This window comes from Budorcas taxicolor, chromosome 5 (assembly GCF_023091745.1).
Source record: "Budorcas taxicolor isolate Tak-1 chromosome 5, Takin1.1, whole genome shotgun sequence".
Taxonomy (NCBI): Eukaryota; Metazoa; Chordata; class Mammalia; order Artiodactyla; family Bovidae; genus Budorcas; species Budorcas taxicolor.
In genome coordinates, this window is record NC_068914.1 from 53,948,540 (window position 1) to 53,965,934 (window position 17,395).

Sequence of the window (17,395 nt, forward strand, 5' to 3'; positions counted from 1 at the left end):
TTGAAAAATATAGGTTATTTTTCTTGCTGACTGGGAGCAGAGTTATTATTTTTCTATGATATTCTGCATCTTACATCAATATATTATGATATAGAAAGATGGCTTGTATGGGATAAACCTAGAAGTTGGCAAATTCTTCAATAAATGTAAGAATTAAGTTTTATATAAATGATTCATAAAATGAATTACACAGACCTTAGGGCAGTGGGGAGGCACTCATATAACAAATAGAGACATATGAAAGGTAAAAATTTCTGAAGAATATTGCTGAATTTTTACAGCAGCCATAGCAATGATATCACCTGTATATCTTGAGGCTCTTGGCTCAAATACCAAGGACTGATGTAAATGTATAAGCTTACATTTCTCAGAGAGGAAAATATTGTCCATCTTGTAAAAGAGATAAGTATTTAAGGTTGTTTCTTAATATGATGAATGGAAATGGAATGGAGAGAAAATGCAGAGCAGCCCTAGAAAGTGAAATCAAGGCAGAAAGACAAAACCAGTTAAGTTTTGCCCTTGCCCTTAATTAAAACTTGAAACCAATGAGCCAATCCACCAAAAGTTTGCCAGCCTAGGCGACAGCAGTAGCTAACTATAAATAAAGGAGAGAATCAGAGCCAAGGGCATGGAATTGAGTAGCTGACCTACAGAAAAAAATGTGGGAGTATGGGGGGCCTCAGGAACTGTCCAGTTCTCTCCTGCTTGAGCTCAAGAATATAGAGTGTAGTGACCATTTTTTCTAGTTCAAAGTGGGGGAAATAATGTATGTAAATATTTTCATACTGTAGAGGATTTGTTTCTTGTTGTTGGTTTTTTTTTTTTTTTTTGCTTTTGCTTTTGTTTGTTTTTATAACAGACAGAACAAAAGGAAATAAAATTTGAGATTAAAACCTTGGTCTTACATGGAATTATATTCAATATCATGTAATAACCTGTAATGAAAAATAATTGAAAAAAGATATATATATACGTATACACATACACACACACATATATATATATATCTGAATCACTTTGCTGTACACCTGAAACTGACATGATATTGTAAACCAATTATACTTCAATACAGAAAAAATCCTAAGAAAAAGAAGGAGCATAGGGATGTGGGTTTCATTTACTGAGCACCCTTAAGCATATAGTACTGAGCACCATTAAGTAGAAAGTACTGAGTCAGGTATTTTAGAGAAGGCCAAAAAAAAATCTCTTTGGCGGTGAGAGCTCAGAATTTAGGAGAGCTTAAGCAGGCCACCTCTCAGCCATAAGGGCCTTCCATGTAAATTAGAAAAACCCCTTTTCACCAACTGCTCATACCATAAGTCTGAGGCACGATGCACGTCTGATGCACGTCTGATGATCTGGGAGCATGAAGTTGACACACACGGTTGCTATCAGTAATGCTAAAATGTTCTCTTTTATAAATGTATTCTGTGCAATACCCTTTTTCATCTTTGATTTTACCATGTATTAAGGAAAAGAGTATTTCTCGTTCTATTGAAGAAAAGGATATTTGGAGTGTCTACTTTTTTAAAGTATATGTCAGGTTCCCTTAAGTAATAATTTAAGAAATTTATTTAGGGCCAAAACTCTCTGGGGTGGGGGGAATGAGACTTTTCAATTTGAGTGTTACATTTTTGTTATAGAAAGAATATTTACTAGTTGAGTTCATCCATGAACGTACCCCTGGAGTTCTAAATTTGTCCACAGGAGTGCATTAAGCCATGCAGTTTCCATCTGAAAATGTACTATATTATGTTCTGAAGACTGAACTTAGCAACTTTTAACAACTGGGAAGCCAAAAGTAAGCTTCATGATTACAGAAACCATGTTTACCACTGTATCCCAGACCTGAGAAAAAAGTCTGACACACAGTAGATCCTCAGTAAGTAATTGTTTGATTAAATAATTACTTTTTTAAACTGCCAACTTCTCATAAAATAACAGCCTCTCTTGATAAGGGAAAAAAGTTTGGGTTTTTTTCCTCTACCAGAAGACTTGCTAATGAAAATTTATTTCTAATGGGTTCCAAATTATTTTTATTATGTTTGAATTAAATATTTGTGTCATGAATAATCTACAAAGAGCTAAGCTTTAAGTCAGCAAGAAGTTAATTTCATGTATAGGAAGGGGTTTTTAAAATATCTTTTACACATTTTTACAGGTTTGTCTTTTTGTCTTTGCATCATTCATCATTTTTCTGCCAGTCTAACAAACCACCCAGTGTATAGCACAGAGTCCCTATTCCCAACTAGGTGAGAGAGGGGAATTTTAGCAAATATATGCAATATTTGTATTTTAAAATCTGTCAACATTCAATGAGGCTTGTATCGAGCCTTGGGGAAAAAAAAAAGTATTACTTAAATGACTAAAGAGGGAAAGAACAGCCATTTTGCAAAAGAATGAATCTGCTTTAGAAAAACATGGGGGTAAAATTGAGCAAAGCCCAATAAGTTGTCCAGTCTGATGAGCCTACAGGTGGGTATAGAAGAGCAGAGAGAAAGCAAGGTGTACAGATGGACTGGGCCAAATCACAGAGGACTATAAAAGCTATGCACAAAATAATGGAAAATTATGTATTAGAAAATTTTGTTCACAAACAAGGTCCTACTATATAGCACAGGGAACTATATTCAACACCCTTTGATAAACCATAATGAAACAGAATATGAAGAATATATATTACACATATGTACAACTGAGTCACTGCTGTACAGCAGAAACTAATACAACATTGTAAATCAACTATACTTCAATAAAAAATTAAAAAGAAAGCTTTGTTTGATAACAATGAACAGATAAAATGGAGAGAAGCAATAACTGAAGGGAAGGGAGATCAGATAGGAGGTAACATCAGGCCTTCCAAGTCTAAATATATGTAAAAAAAAATAGAATAAAATGCATCAAAATAGAAATGACAAGACTCTCCAATCAGTTGCATACGGAAGTCAGAATTTCCACATGGTTCCAATATTCAAGAGGCAGGAAATTATAGAAGCACTGACAAAAGCCACACAGTCTGAGAACTGGTTTGAGAAGATAATGCAAGATTCATAAGGAACGTTTCCTAGGCAGTTGGGAGCACAGCTCTGGAATACAGAAGCAAGCATGGTAAGCAGCCTAAAGTTCAAGGCATGGGAAAGGATGCATCAACAACAGAATCCATTTTGTTGCTTTTCCAGCTTCTAGAGAAGCTACCTTCCTTGGCTCGTGGTCCTTTCCTCCATCTTCAAAATCAACAGCACAGAATCCTCACATCTCTCTGATTCTGAAACTCTTGCCTCCCTTTCCCACTTACAAGGAGTATAAGTCCATCCAGATAACCCAAGATAGTCTCACCATCTCAAGATCACATTTGAAAAGTCTTTTTTTTTTTTTTTTTTTGGTTGAGTAACACATTCAGAGGTTCCAGGTAACAGAATGTGGGCATTGTTGATGAGTCATTATTCTGGGTACCACAAAGTCTAACCATCAGAAACAGAATTGACTTTGACTAAATTCTTGCACATCAGTTTACCTTCAGGTTAAATGATATGTGAGATTAATTCATTAACTAGAAGATGAAAATAACATTTTTAATGGGACGTTTTTCCATTAGTCTATTCTATTCTGCTGAAAGGTCCTTAAGTTAAATGTTAAAATTCATGTTGTAAAATTCCATATAAAGATCCTTAGGTAGCAATAAAAACAAATTGATAGCTTTCTGCCAGCAGCAATATTTTGATGAGCCTATTTTTGATTGAAACTAGATTTATATTAAAGAAATGACTCTTGGCAGCATCTTATGCTGTTATTTATTTTGTCCATTTTTTTCAAAAGTAAAATGTCCTATGAAGCAGGCTTCACAGCCAGACAAGCATTTTTCCTTTGTACACATTTATAATATGTGCATTTTAAACTAATAATGATATAAAAACATATTTCAATTTCTCCCACTATTACTTTGCTTAATAATGAACAAAATTTCTGTGACGATTATATATGTAAAGCTGTAGCACAGCTGCTGGCCCATAAGTAGATCTTCAATAAATTTTTGGTGTAATCCAAAATATATTTCAGGAGATTTGGTCACTAATATTGAAACTTATTTTCATAAATACTACAAAGCAATAATACTGTGGACAGTATTTCTGACTAAACTTACCAAATTCTCAAGATTTAGTTCCTCTACAAAACAGAAAAAGATTAACATGAAAATTCAATTCCAATAACTTCTTTTAATTTAAAATGGTGTTTTATAATTAACTATTCAGTCCAGTTTTCACACGGGTACACAAAATTATAGCATTAAGGCTTTCTCTTTAATTCTATCTAAAGGTGCCAATATAGTGTGAGGAAATTTTTGCTGATTTCATATGTTTAATATAGCATATTCAAAGGTACAGTTAAGCTATTCAGAAGATCAGCTGAAAGCAAATCTAGAAGACGGCAGCACTATAAAAACCGGAGGTCAAAAACAAAAGGTTTTCAACGGTTATAATTCACCTTCAAGTTACTATATATCAAACTTCTTCCTGTAATCCTGTTCCTCTCTAACTCTTATAAATAATGTTCTGGGCTTTCACAGGCTGTTTTCTTTTTGTGAGGTTGTCAAATGATCTCTTTCTTGCCTTGGGTAATTTAAGAGAGTTTTATGGAGCTCTCTGAGAGACTCTCACACAAGTCCGACTAAGAGGATAATTTACGAGGTTCAAAATGAAGGGTCATTATTAACACTGTCTTGCCTGTAATGAATTCATAGGCTGTCTCATTCATGCATGGCAAGGTTTTAACTAGATCAAAAGACTTAAAGGCTTTTAAACGAAGTACTGTGAATGATATCATTGGTTACAGAAGCTTGCTTTATGTTTTTTAAAAAAATACAATTGCTTAGAGAACTCTAAGAAAATATGTCTTACAACAAACTGTGGAAAGTTCTTAGAGAGATACGAATACCACACCACCTGACCTGCCTCTTGAGAAACCGATATGCAGGTCAGGAAGCAACAGTTAGAACTGGACATGGAACAATAGACTGGTTCCAAATAGGAAAAAGAGTACGTCAAGGCTGTATATTGTCACCCTGCTTATTTAACTTACATGCAGTGTTTCATGAGAAATGCTGGGCTGGATGAAGCACAAGCTGGAATCAAGATTGCAGGGAAAAATATTAATAACCTGAGATATGCAGATGACACCACCCTTATGGCAGAAAGTGAAGAACTAAAGAGCCTCTTGATGAAAGCGAAAGAGGAGAGTGAAAAAGGTGGCTTAAAATTCAACATTCAGAAAGCTAAGATCATGGCATCCAGTCCCATCATTTCATGGCAAATAGATGGGGAAACAATGGAAACAGTGACAGACTTTATTTTGGGGGGCTCCAAAATCACTGCAGATAGTGACTGCAGCCATGAAATTAAAAGACACATGCTTCTTGGAAGAAAAGTTATGACCAACTTAGACAGCATATTAAAAGCAGAGACATTACTTCGCCAACAAAGGTCCATCTAGTCAAAGCTGTGGTTTTTCCAGTGGTCATGTATGGATGTGAGAGTTGGACTATAAACAAAGCTGAGTGCCAAAGAATTGGTGCTTTTGAATTGTGGTGTTGGAGAAGATTCTTGAGGGTTCCTTGGACTGCAAGGAGATCCAACCAGTCCATTCTAAAGGAAATGCTCCTGCTGCTAAGTCACTTTAGTCGTGTCCGACTCTGTGCGACCCCATGGACGGCAGCCCACCAAGCTCCCCCGTCCCTGGGATTCTCCAGGCAAGAACACTGGAGTGGGTTGCCATTTCCTTCTCCAATGTATGAAAGTGAGAAGTGAAAGTGGAGTCGTTCAGTCGTGTCCGACTCTTAGCGACCCCATGGACTGCTGCCTACCAGGCTCCTCCGTCCATGGGATTTTCCAGGCAAGAGTACTGGAGTGGGGTGTCTAAAGGAAATGAGTTCTGAATATTCATTGGAAAGACTGATGCTGAAGCTGAAACTCAATAGTTTCAAACTCAATAGTTTGGCCGCCTGATGCGAAAAGACCCTGATGCTGGGAAAGATTGAAGGCGGGAGGGAAAGGGGACGACCGAGGATGAGATGGCTGGATGGCATCACTGACTCAATGAACATGAGTTTGAATAAATTCAGGGAGTTGGTGATGGACAGGGAAGCCTGGCGCACTGCAGTCCATGGGGTCACAAAGAGTTGGACATGACTGAGCGACTGAACTGAAGGGCCCATCTGTAACTTTCACACAAATCTTTCTTTGGCTGAAAATACAGTTTCAGCAGTTATGGTTTTAGACATCCGTAGGGTATAACATCTAGTCGTCTTTCATAAGCTAGAATAATATGCAAAGTCTTTTCCACTATGAAGCTAAGTGCAAAAGGAGCCAAGTGAGTGAATTTTCTCGATTTGAAGAAAAGGTAATTTTTAAGTGTTTTTACATTACCGAAGTACTCCTGACTTGTGTTCAACAATCATTAATACTAATGATGTTTATGTAACTAGAAGAAAATAGCACTTTTCCTTACCATTTCAGTACCCAATGTCTTTTTTTTTTTATTACAACGGACAAATCTAATTACTACTTCTTCTGATTAATCTCAATGGATAAATAATTACTTTCTAGGCAAACTGAAATCCTCCATGTTTCCATGAGAACTTATTTTTTATAAGTACATATGTAGGGGATAACAAATGAGAAAATAGAGCTATTTTTAGTAGTTGGGCAACTTGTGATAGAAAAAAATGTTTGCATATCTTTATTTGTATATGCTTTATTAAATAGATCCTGTAAATCCGAAGTCTATGCTCTTATATCTAAAAAATCTCTCTTCCTTCTCCCATTTTCTTACCTAAATCCTGTCAGTTGTTCACCCCCTTTTTCATATGTGCATGTTTTATGTCCCCACATGTATTCTGAGCTCTGTCACCCATAATACTTAGCCTCATGCCTTGAATTTTTTTAAAAAATAGCTACTATTCATTGAATTTTTGCTCTGTGCTGGATGCCATTCTCAGACTATTAGTCTATTAACTGAGCCTTGAAAGGAGATGAAATGGGAACCATTATTATCTTCACGTTATGGAGAGGCAAACAGAAATCCATACTAGTTAAACAGTCTGGCCGGTCACACAGCCTGTAAGCAGCCAAGCCTGAATCTAAGCCTGGCTTTATAAGCACTGCCCTGCTTCCAGGGACCCTGTATGGGTAACTCTCCCCGTGATCTACTTTCAGACCACCAAGTCCTTCTTCCTAACCTTCGCTACTGTTAGGATTTTACATTTGCTTTTCTGGTTTTTTTTTTTTATTATTACTATTAATGTCTATATCTTCCACTGTGCCCAGAACATGTTACTAGAACCTGTAGTGTTTAATAGATAAGTAACAGCAGCAGCTAATATGTATTAAGTTTTTGCCATGTGCCAAGCACTACATCTTATTTTAATCTTCAGAAAGACTATCAGTTGTCTGTTTCATACATGACACCAATCATATATATATGTCTATCCCAATCTTCCAATTCCTCCCACCTCTCCCCTTTCCCCCATTTGTCCTCTACATCTGTTCCTCTATTTCTGCTTTCCAAAAAAGATCATTTATACCATTTTCTAGATTCCACATATTTGCGTTAATATCGAACATTTGCTTTTCTCTTTTACTTCACTCTGTATGACAGTCTCTAGCTCCATCCACATCTCTACAAATGACCCAGTTTAATTCCTTTTTATGGTTGAGTAATATTCCATTGTATATATGTACCAGATCTTAGAGATGAAGACACTGAGACAGAGAGAGGTTAGGAACTTGCCCAAGGTCACACAAGTGGTAAGTAGGGGAGCCAGGGTTTAAATTCAAAGGCCAAACTCCAGAGATATGCTCTGAAAAAATGAAGGAATGGATCAATAAAAATCTAGCCTGGAGGGGCAGGGAAAGCTGTAGAGAGGAGGTGACAACTGGCACGCCTGGAAGGGTGAGAAGGGAAAGATAGAGACGCTATAGGCAGAGCAAACACAGATAAAGCAACGTGCAGCAGTGTGCCTGGAGCTCACTAAATACAAATGGGCGAGTGAGTAGCTTTCCAGCAAGTGAATTTAAAGGTCTTGCATACATAAATGCTTTATTACTGATAGTCTCTGCACATTTTTTTTTCTTTCAGTGCCACCGTGGGCCTTAATTGCCATAGCCATAGTTGCGGTCCTTTTAGTCCTGACCTGCTGCTTTTGTATCTGTAAGAAATGCTTGTTCAAAAAGAAAAACAAGAAGAAGGGGAAGGAAAAGGGAGGGAAGAATGCCATTAACATGAAAGATGTGAAAGATCTGGGGAAGACCATGAAAGATCAGGTAACGTGTTCACTCCATATTTCTCCTTATATGATTTTATCGATGATATGGGGAGGGTGGTGGGAGGGGGGTTCAGGGTTGGGAACTCATGTACACCTGTGGTGGATTCATGTCAAGATATGGCAAAACCAATACAGTAGTGTAAAGTAAAAAAATAAAATTTAAATTAAAGATAAAAATAAATAAATAAATAAAATTTTTAAAAATAAAAAAATTTAAGAAGAGACAGTTTATTATTTCTTGCCAAATGAAGACATAAACAATATCCAGACACTTGCCAGTGTGGTAGAAATGTTTTGCAATCCTTTCGGTCATTGCTCAACATCCAAAGGTACAATGGAAACAAGCAGTAGTTTTCCAATCTCCTAAGCATATACAGTTCCACCCTACTTGAAAGTAACTTGTTCTTCTCAGTCTATAGAATTCTCTAGGCAATAATACTAAAGTGGGTAGCCATTCCCTTCTGCAGGGGAATCTTCCTGACCCAGGGATTGAACCTCCATCTCCTGCATTGAAAGCAGATTTTTTACCACCTGAGCCACCAGGGAAGTGGGTTCAATCCCTGGGTTAGGAAGATCCCAAACCACTCCAGTATTCTTGCCTGGGGAAATCCCATGAGCAGAGGAGCCTGGTGGGCTACAGTCCATGGGGCCACTAGAGTCAGAGATAACTCTGGAACTAAACCACCAAACCACCACCACCAGGCATATAAACTGAGAAAGGGCATCCATGACTGTCAGGGCCATCTTGATAGGCCCAGCATACTGAAATGATACCTAAATATTTTTATTACATCTGTTTAACTCATTATAAGTGGGTCTAGATTTTGAGAAACTGAATAAAGAGTATCTGTTCTCTCTCTTGGGCAGGGCATCTTTTTAATATTATCACTGTTCATAATCACCATTAAATACTGAGTCTTATAGCTATTTATCACACATGATGAAAGCTACCATCCCTATGCAGTCATCCAGCTCAGTGATGAGTGCTTTAGGAACAATGAGTTATACAAGAGAAGGAAGAGAATGATGAATTGGAGCTAAAGAACAGGGTAGAGTTTTAAGGCAAAACCCTTATTCTTCCACTTAAGGACAGTTAGAGCCATAATGCAGGTTATAAAATCCATCTGCCTGAGTTATCTCCCCAAGGCTAACGACTGCTCCTTGACACCAGAGGTCCCCAGCCTTTCTGGCACCAGAGGACAGTTTTATGGAAGACAATTTTTCTATGGATGGGGATGAGGGGGATGAGGAGGGTTCAGGCAGTACTGTGAGTGACCTGGAGCAGCAGATGAAACTTTGCTCAGTAGTCACTCACCTCCTGCTCTGCAGCCTGGTCAGTGGCCCAGGGTTGGGGACCCCTGCTTTACACCACTGTCTATTTTTCCTAGACTAGATGATTTGGTTGAGAATAAAGTCTACTATTAATAGTTATAATAATTAAGTGCCCCTTCACTTCTTTTTTGGAATAATATTCATTTTGGAATATTTCTAAAGAACACTTATTTCATATAAAAAGTAAATGTAAAGATTTTTTCAAAGATAATATTTCAAGTTACCACTGCTTCTCTTCAAATAAATCAAAATTTCTATTTATCCCCTAATAGCAACATATATACGTAGTTTTATAAATTCTCCTATAGTATTACTATTAATTATACTCTTAAATATGTGTATCCCCTTAAGAATAATTTAGTTAAGGAGGGCCTTGTTAGTACATTTTCATAGTTCTCCACACAGTCAGGACACTAATCCCTCTCCCTTGCTTGAGTTTTAAACACTTTTCTCAAAGACAGTAATGTCTCTTGAAAACGATTTCACAAAGGCTCATTTTCAAACTTTTGCTTGGTTTCAGAGCTATAGAATGAACACAATACTTGCATTTCCATTCAGAGAGCCTCATTCTAGCTCAGTATCAAAGGTTACGTTTTTCTCAAAGTACCTAACCACAGCCAGAGGAGCCCAGGCACCAATGTTCAACCACACATGTCTAAGAAGGATTTTTCTTTTGGGCTAATTTGTTACATAGAAACTGAAGTTTTAAATCATGTCTTGCTTATTTCATCATTTTGTGTAACCAGCAGGACTTGATAGATTTCTTTAGACAACATATTTGGGAGATGAAATGTAGTAAAAATCTTCTAGATGGACATGGATGGTCTGAATAATTTGTATGTGAATTTCATCTGTATCTATGAAATAAACTGGAAATATAATACTATCATTTTCATATCTTCAATAAAATTCAAATGTGGTTTTCATGTATGCTAGAATTAACAGTTAAAAGCACTAAATAATGTTAAATGATTACTACAGCCTTTCTTCCTAGGACAATAAATTTGTATTTTTCTTTGTGGAATTTGTTCTGTAGGATGTAAGACTGTAATTTATAGCATAGTAGCAATGTTTATTACCCCTGTTATGACATGGATAAATGACCAAGATCTCAAAAACAGTAAATACAGAGAACTGATGGTTAATTTTTCATTGCTCACCAAGTCTTTTGGATGAGAAGGGAAGAAAAATGAGTCAAATAAGAAAATACTAGGAAGTCTACTATTACAATATAGCATTTAGAATTTCAACAACTCAAAAGGTGTTTTTTAATCATTTTAAGTAGGTCGTTTTGTCTACTAGGATTTTATAGGTTTTATTTTAACTTATGACCAATAAAATGTACAGAAGGAAATATAATTTGAGCAAGTGAAAATAGGCCCCATTGGTAAACAGTTATATAATAATAGCTTATGCTACTTTTTAAGAAGATAAAAGTAACCAATCAATTTCTATCATTTTTTGAAAAGAAAGGATAAAGCATCAGAACAAAATGTACAGATTTTAAGACGTTATGTCACGCGGTGATCATCTGATCGTCCAAGTTCAAAATAGCATAAACAAGGTTAAATTATTCTTTACTTACATTTTCAAGCAATTTTAGACAAAATACTGACATAAACATGAGGAAAGCAATAGTGATAACGCATGGCTCTTCATATCTAGAAAGTAGACAGGTGTAAGAGGCATGTTAGATATGCTTTCCTAAGATACCTAAGCTCTAGGAGAAATCAGTAAGTTTTTACCATTTCACTCCAAATAAGAATCCATATAAATTCAAAGCTCAATAATCATGACTATGTTTCTATGATGATTTTATAACCAAGGAAGAATTTTTAACTATTCTTCAATGACAACAAAATGGTGATGATAGATAGTATTTTTATACAGCAAAGTATATATATTTAAAGGTTTTTAATGGTTTAAAACTTAAAAGCACTAAAAATACAGAGGCGCAATATCAGTTTGCAGAGTCAGAGGTCTGGAGAGGTCATTTCTCCATGGTTTTTACTAATGTGTGTAGATATTTAAATTTTTATTTCTTCCTTCTATGTCCTCCCTATCTGTGTTGTGTCTCATGACTGTTCGGGACTGTCCCTTGCGGTAGGTTCCCTCTCCTATTAGACACCCCTACGTCAATGCTCAGATACATTTAGTGGCCTGGCAGCTGGGGCTCCACAGCTGAGGGTGTACCATTCTGACACACATCAAAAGGCTGAACTAAATTGATTTTTTTTAAGATAAAGGATTCTCATTTTAAACATTCCTAACTGATTAAAGAGAACAGTATTAGAAAGATCACGTTTTAATCGATGGGCACAGAAAGAAAATTCAGTGTCTTATGCTCCATTTTTGGAGTGCCTTATCAATTCCAAGTCTGAACAGTTTAACTTAGCATGGACAAAGCACCTTCTGACAGTTTATCCAAGTACAACTAAGCACCTTATGAATGTTAAACCAAGCCAGAAGAATACGCGCTAAATTTTTGCAATTTAAAACAGTCTTTTTCCCAACACAGTTTTTTCTAGTACAGTTTATCAAACTCTGAGAACTTCTGGGCTTACATGCCTTTTGCTCTGCATTTTGTTAGGGGTTGGGAGTAGGGACTAAGTGCTCTTTAGATATTATAATAGCTACTGATTTAATAGGTCTGAATTTAATGTAAAGGTACAGAAAATGTCTTGCTTAAGCTCAGCCTTTGGCACAAGAATAGACTTAATCACATCAGAGATGAACAGTGACACTGAGAAATTATCAAAAATTTAGCCCTATTTCATGCAGAATAATTGCAGAGATGGTCTTGCACCTTTTATTAGGATAAAAACCACTTAGGGAAAAGGAGATTTAATATCTCAACCCTTTCCAATTACACTGAGCTGAAATATGATATGTAAATTGTCAGTTCTGAAAGAGAATTTGAAAAAGTATTTTAATCCATGAATTTTTTTGTTTATGGTGGAATAGTGTGAAGATTTTTTTCAGGCAAAAATTTGCATTAAATAGTTTGCCATTCAAAAAATTAAAATCTTACAGGAAGCAAATTACCTACATTGCCATTTTCTGAACACATCTTCTCACAGTGTTAAAGACCTATACACAGCTGAGGTTTTGAAAAGGCAATGGTTCACAGCTTCAAGTCCTCCAGTTAAACTCAATAGTCGTTTCTTGTCTATTAGCAACACCTTCAAGCTAAAAGATTGATATTTAAATAATTATGTTGTTTCCCTGTCTTGGGCTATTGGTAAATCAGCATTTTACTGTTGAAGGAGACAACGAAGTATAAACTTCCAAATAAAATGGGGTATGGCTAACCAGTTCTGAAAGGTTTTTGCACAGATGTAATAATGACAATTTTCCAAAGTCATTGTAGGCTCCTGAAATTTTTCAGGAAGCACAAAATGGGAAGCATCTCTGACTACAGTTCAGCTCTCTGTTTTTTGCGATCTTTCCACCCAAATAAGTTCTAGTAAGATGATGCCAAGTCTGATTTTTAGGATCAAATTAGAGTTAGATAAGTAGAGCCAAATTGCAAAGCCTTGTCAGCTCGGAGACTGAGGCTGCCATTTTGAGGCATTACTGCAGGTCTCTGTGTAAATGGATAGTGAACAGAAACCTTTCTCTGAGCAGAGGAAAAAGACTATGTAATCTGGGTGAGAGGGGCAGACTGCTGGTAGGGCTGTAGTCTAGTGACTCTGAAGCCTTTCTGAAGCCTGGTTATGCTTCTTGTATTTGCATTCTACAAGAGTTCTCAGATATAATTTGATCACTGACAAGAGTTTAGATTTTTTTTTACATTGTCAGAGATATTAAGCAGCCCACCACTCATCTGTCTTATCTGCAATTTTTTTAGATTCTTCAGTAACACACACACAGAAGGCAATGAAAATGCCATAACCAAAACCTAGGAGAGAATACTTGCCATATATAACAGTAGAAAGATTGAGTCTCTACAGATATCTAAGTGGCAAACAACAGAGCAGAGAAATTAGCAACGGGTATGTTATCTAGGCAATCCCCAGAAGAAAAAATACAAATGGTTCCTGTAAAGATTTTTAAAGTTTTCAGCCTCAATAGTGTTCAGGAAAATGTAACACTGTATCATTTTTCACTTTGAATAATAACTACTTATGGATTTCTAATTATCTTTTCTAATTCTTTAAAGCAGTGAGAATGCACACCCCTAGAAACAGAATTTCTATTATTTATAATCTTTACAGCCTATGACTTTTTGAGTAAAATTTTTACACATATTGGGAAAATACATATTTTTAAATAAAGGGAACATATGCATGAATTTTATGAAATTATGAGTTTTCTAGTATTTCCATTTACATCATACTTAAGTATTAGGTTATAAGGAACATTCAACTGGTCCAAACTGAATTTTGAGAATTTTATGCCATGATTTTTGCTTGTTACCACAAAATTAGTTTTTATACAAAGTTCAGTTTGACAAAATTGCAAACATAATTCCTTTTACCTTTTGGTATCAAATAGGCCCATAAATCAATTTAATTCAGCCTAGCTTTCTTTGGAGCTGTTATAAAAATAAAACAGTAAACTTCAACTGGAACTGGAGTAGATTTTTCTCTAAACATGCATTTGCTGGTGGCATGTTTCTTTTTTCCTCTTTTTCCATAACCATTGTAAATGTATATGCAAGACATAGGAAATTATGATTTGTCTGAGAATAACTTAGTCTACTATCTTTTTCTTAGGAAGCAAGGCAAGAAAAGGCCACACATTTCATATAAATTACTCCACTGCATGTAACAAGGGTGTTTTACATGGTGCTTAGCGTAGATCTCTTTAAACTACATGAATGTGAAAACTGGCCTGGTTAATAGCATGTTTACCACACCTCAGAAAGAAGAGATTTTATCAGAGTCAAATATAATGCCAAGTTGATGTTTTCTTTGCAACAACTTTACATTTTTTGCTTGCAATATTCTGAGGGGCTTTTTCCATTGCTTCCATGTTGCTTGCTGATTGGGGGGAAAATTCCTTGCACAAATGGAATTTTTAAAAATATGTCAGTAGCAGATGTGAATGTGTGTCAGACAAATGGAGATTCCCGCATCTCAGTGCTTGCTTCTGACAGCGTGGAAGTATTAACCACAGGCCCAGTATCATTTGGGTTCGGTGAAAATTCACTTGAATTCACATATGATCCCCTTTCCCTTGCTTATAGGCCCTGAAGGATGATGATGCTGAAACCGGATTGACTGATGGTGAAGAGAAAGAAGAACCCAAAGAAGAGGAGAAACTGGGAAAACTTCAATACTCACTGGATTATGATTTCCAGAATAACCAGGTCCGAGGGGAGAAATGTCTTGTAATTCCATTACATTTTCTGAAATACCAACCAGAAATTGAAACAAGATACTTCTTAAAACATTTCATTTGCTACAAGGAGAAAATGCAATTATCGAAGCTATTGATGAAATAATTTCTAAGTACAGGTGGTCCCCCACTTGCTAATTTAACTTCTGGTAATTAGAATCCACAGGGTTCAGCTGATTACATCTACTATGGCACTTTCAGCAGGCAGGCAGAATACAAATTACCTTGAAGCCATCTGACTGATTCTGAGAGTTCCTAGGCATAGATCCCTCAGCCTTAGCTATAACGATCTTCAGAATTCATCGATTTAGCTCCAAATAGGGCAAGTTAGACCATCAATTAAGCCAAAGTTTTGAAAAAAAAAAAATTTAACTGCCTGATAAGGAATCAAGGATTTAAAAATCGGCTTTCCATGAGTTTCATTTCCTTCTGTGACACTGGGTAGAACTCCTGGCACAAATGAGTTAATAGTTCTAGAAAAGTAGAAAGACCAGCTAATTGACTTCTAGTGCCTTTGCATGCATCCCCAAAAGTAACAATGAAATGAAAGTGAAGTGAAAGTGAAGTTGTTCAGTCGTGTCCGACCCTTTGCCACCCCATGAACTGCAGCCCACCAGGTTCCTCTGTCCATGGGATTCTCCAGGCAAGAGTACTGGAGTGGGTTGCCATTTCCTTCTCCAGGGGATCTTCCTAACCCAGGGACTGAACCAGGTCTCCCACATGGTAGGCCGATGCTTTACCCTCTGAGCCACCATAAAAGTTGTGCAAAAACAGACCTTCCGGCTTTAAAAGTCGTGAAGTGCCACCAAGATGAATGATAATATTAGCTGCTGGTGCATCTGCTGCTAAGTCACTTCAGTCGTGTCCGACTCTGTGCGACCCCATAGACGCCAGCCCACCAGGCTCCCCCATCCTTGGGATTCTCCAGGCAAGAACACTGGAGTGGGTTGCCATTTCCTTCTCCAATGCATGAAAGTGAAAAGTGAAAGTGAAGTCACTCAGTCGTGTCCGACTCCCAGTGACCCCCTGGACTGCAGCCCACCAGGCTCCTCCTCCCCTGGAATTCTCCAGGCAAAAGTACTGGAGTGGGGGATAATATTAGCTAGTTTTTATTAACTCCCTGTTTTCATGGTACCCCAAAGATAAATGTTTAAAAAGAAAAATCTCTTTACCTGAAAAGACCTTCTAGGATCCATGACTTTGATGATGATATCCCTTTACATTCTAAACTGTTCAAGAAATTTTAAAAATTAGATAAGAATTAGCTGAGTTAGAGATCAGGTTCTTAAGAATCTTTAAGACACAGTTCTTTTTCAGCTAGGGTAGCTTTAAATTTCTCCAGTTTGTTTTAAATCTCTCTGGTTTGATCAGTGTGCTTCCCTGGTGGCTCAGAGGTTAAAGCGTCTGCCTCCAATGCGGGAGACCCGGGTTCGATCCCTGGGTCGGGAAGATCCCCTGGAGAAGGAAATGGCAATCCACTCCAGTATTCTTGCCTGGAGAATCCTATGGACGGAGGAGCCTAGTGGGTTACAGTCCACGGGGTCACAAAGAGTCGGACACGACTGAGCAACTTCACCTTCACCTTCACCTTGATCAGTTCACTGATCTTTCAGGGTGGGAAAGAACTTGATAGACATAAATACAGTTACTACCTAACTGTAGCATGTGTTAATTATGTCCAATTTGATGAGAAGTAAATGATAAATAAATCAAACACCAAAAGTCAGCTTTGGTAACTAATGCCCAAAGTCAGTAATACTGTGAGCTCTAAGTAATGGCAGAAATTCTGGGTTTTATTTAGTTCAGATAACATCTTTACTTTTTGAAGTGTCCAGAGGATTCCTTACAAAGAATTTATTGATATGCATGGTCATATTATAAATAATTACATTTAATTAGCTTCATTACAGTCCTAGTTCGTTATTTTATCTTACTTTCCAGAAAGCCACATGTTGGTTACAGATACGGCCTTGTAAGTATGAATTTATACAGAATTATAGGTCTACTATTTCTACTTAAGTAAATATGGCATTTTAGGTTATTTTTATCATTTATACAATGATTTGACTATCAGGGGTTGGTTAAGAGCAAAACTGCCTATTATTTATAAATTCTAGGGAAGGTCAAGGTCAGCAAATGTTATCTTAACACAAAACATCTTTGGCAGAACTATAGACAGCTTCCCTTGGGACTCAGCTGGTAAAGAATCTGCCTGCAATGTGGGAGACCTGGGTTCAATCCCTGGGTTGGGAAGATCCCCTGGAGAAGGGAATGGCTACCCACTCCAGTATTCTGGCCTAGAGAATTCCATGGACCGTATAGTCCATGGGGTCACAAAGAGTCGGACACAACTGAGCGACTTTTACTCACTCATTCTCACTCAAACTGCTTTTATATATGTAT

At 36.9% G+C, this 17,395-nt stretch overlaps 1 protein-coding gene across 1 annotated transcript in view; it reads left to right on the top strand.

The window, feature by feature from the left end:
* SYT1 (synaptotagmin 1) overlaps positions 1-17,395 on the top strand; it is a 229,175-nt gene that overhangs the window by 49,511 nt on the left and 162,269 nt on the right. The window contains exons 2-3 of the mRNA XM_052640353.1: positions 8,131-8,315; positions 14,841-14,963. Coding sequence (XP_052496313.1) covers positions 8,131-8,315; positions 14,841-14,963 — 308 coding nt within the window. The remainder of the gene's footprint in view (positions 1-8,130; positions 8,316-14,840; positions 14,964-17,395) is intronic.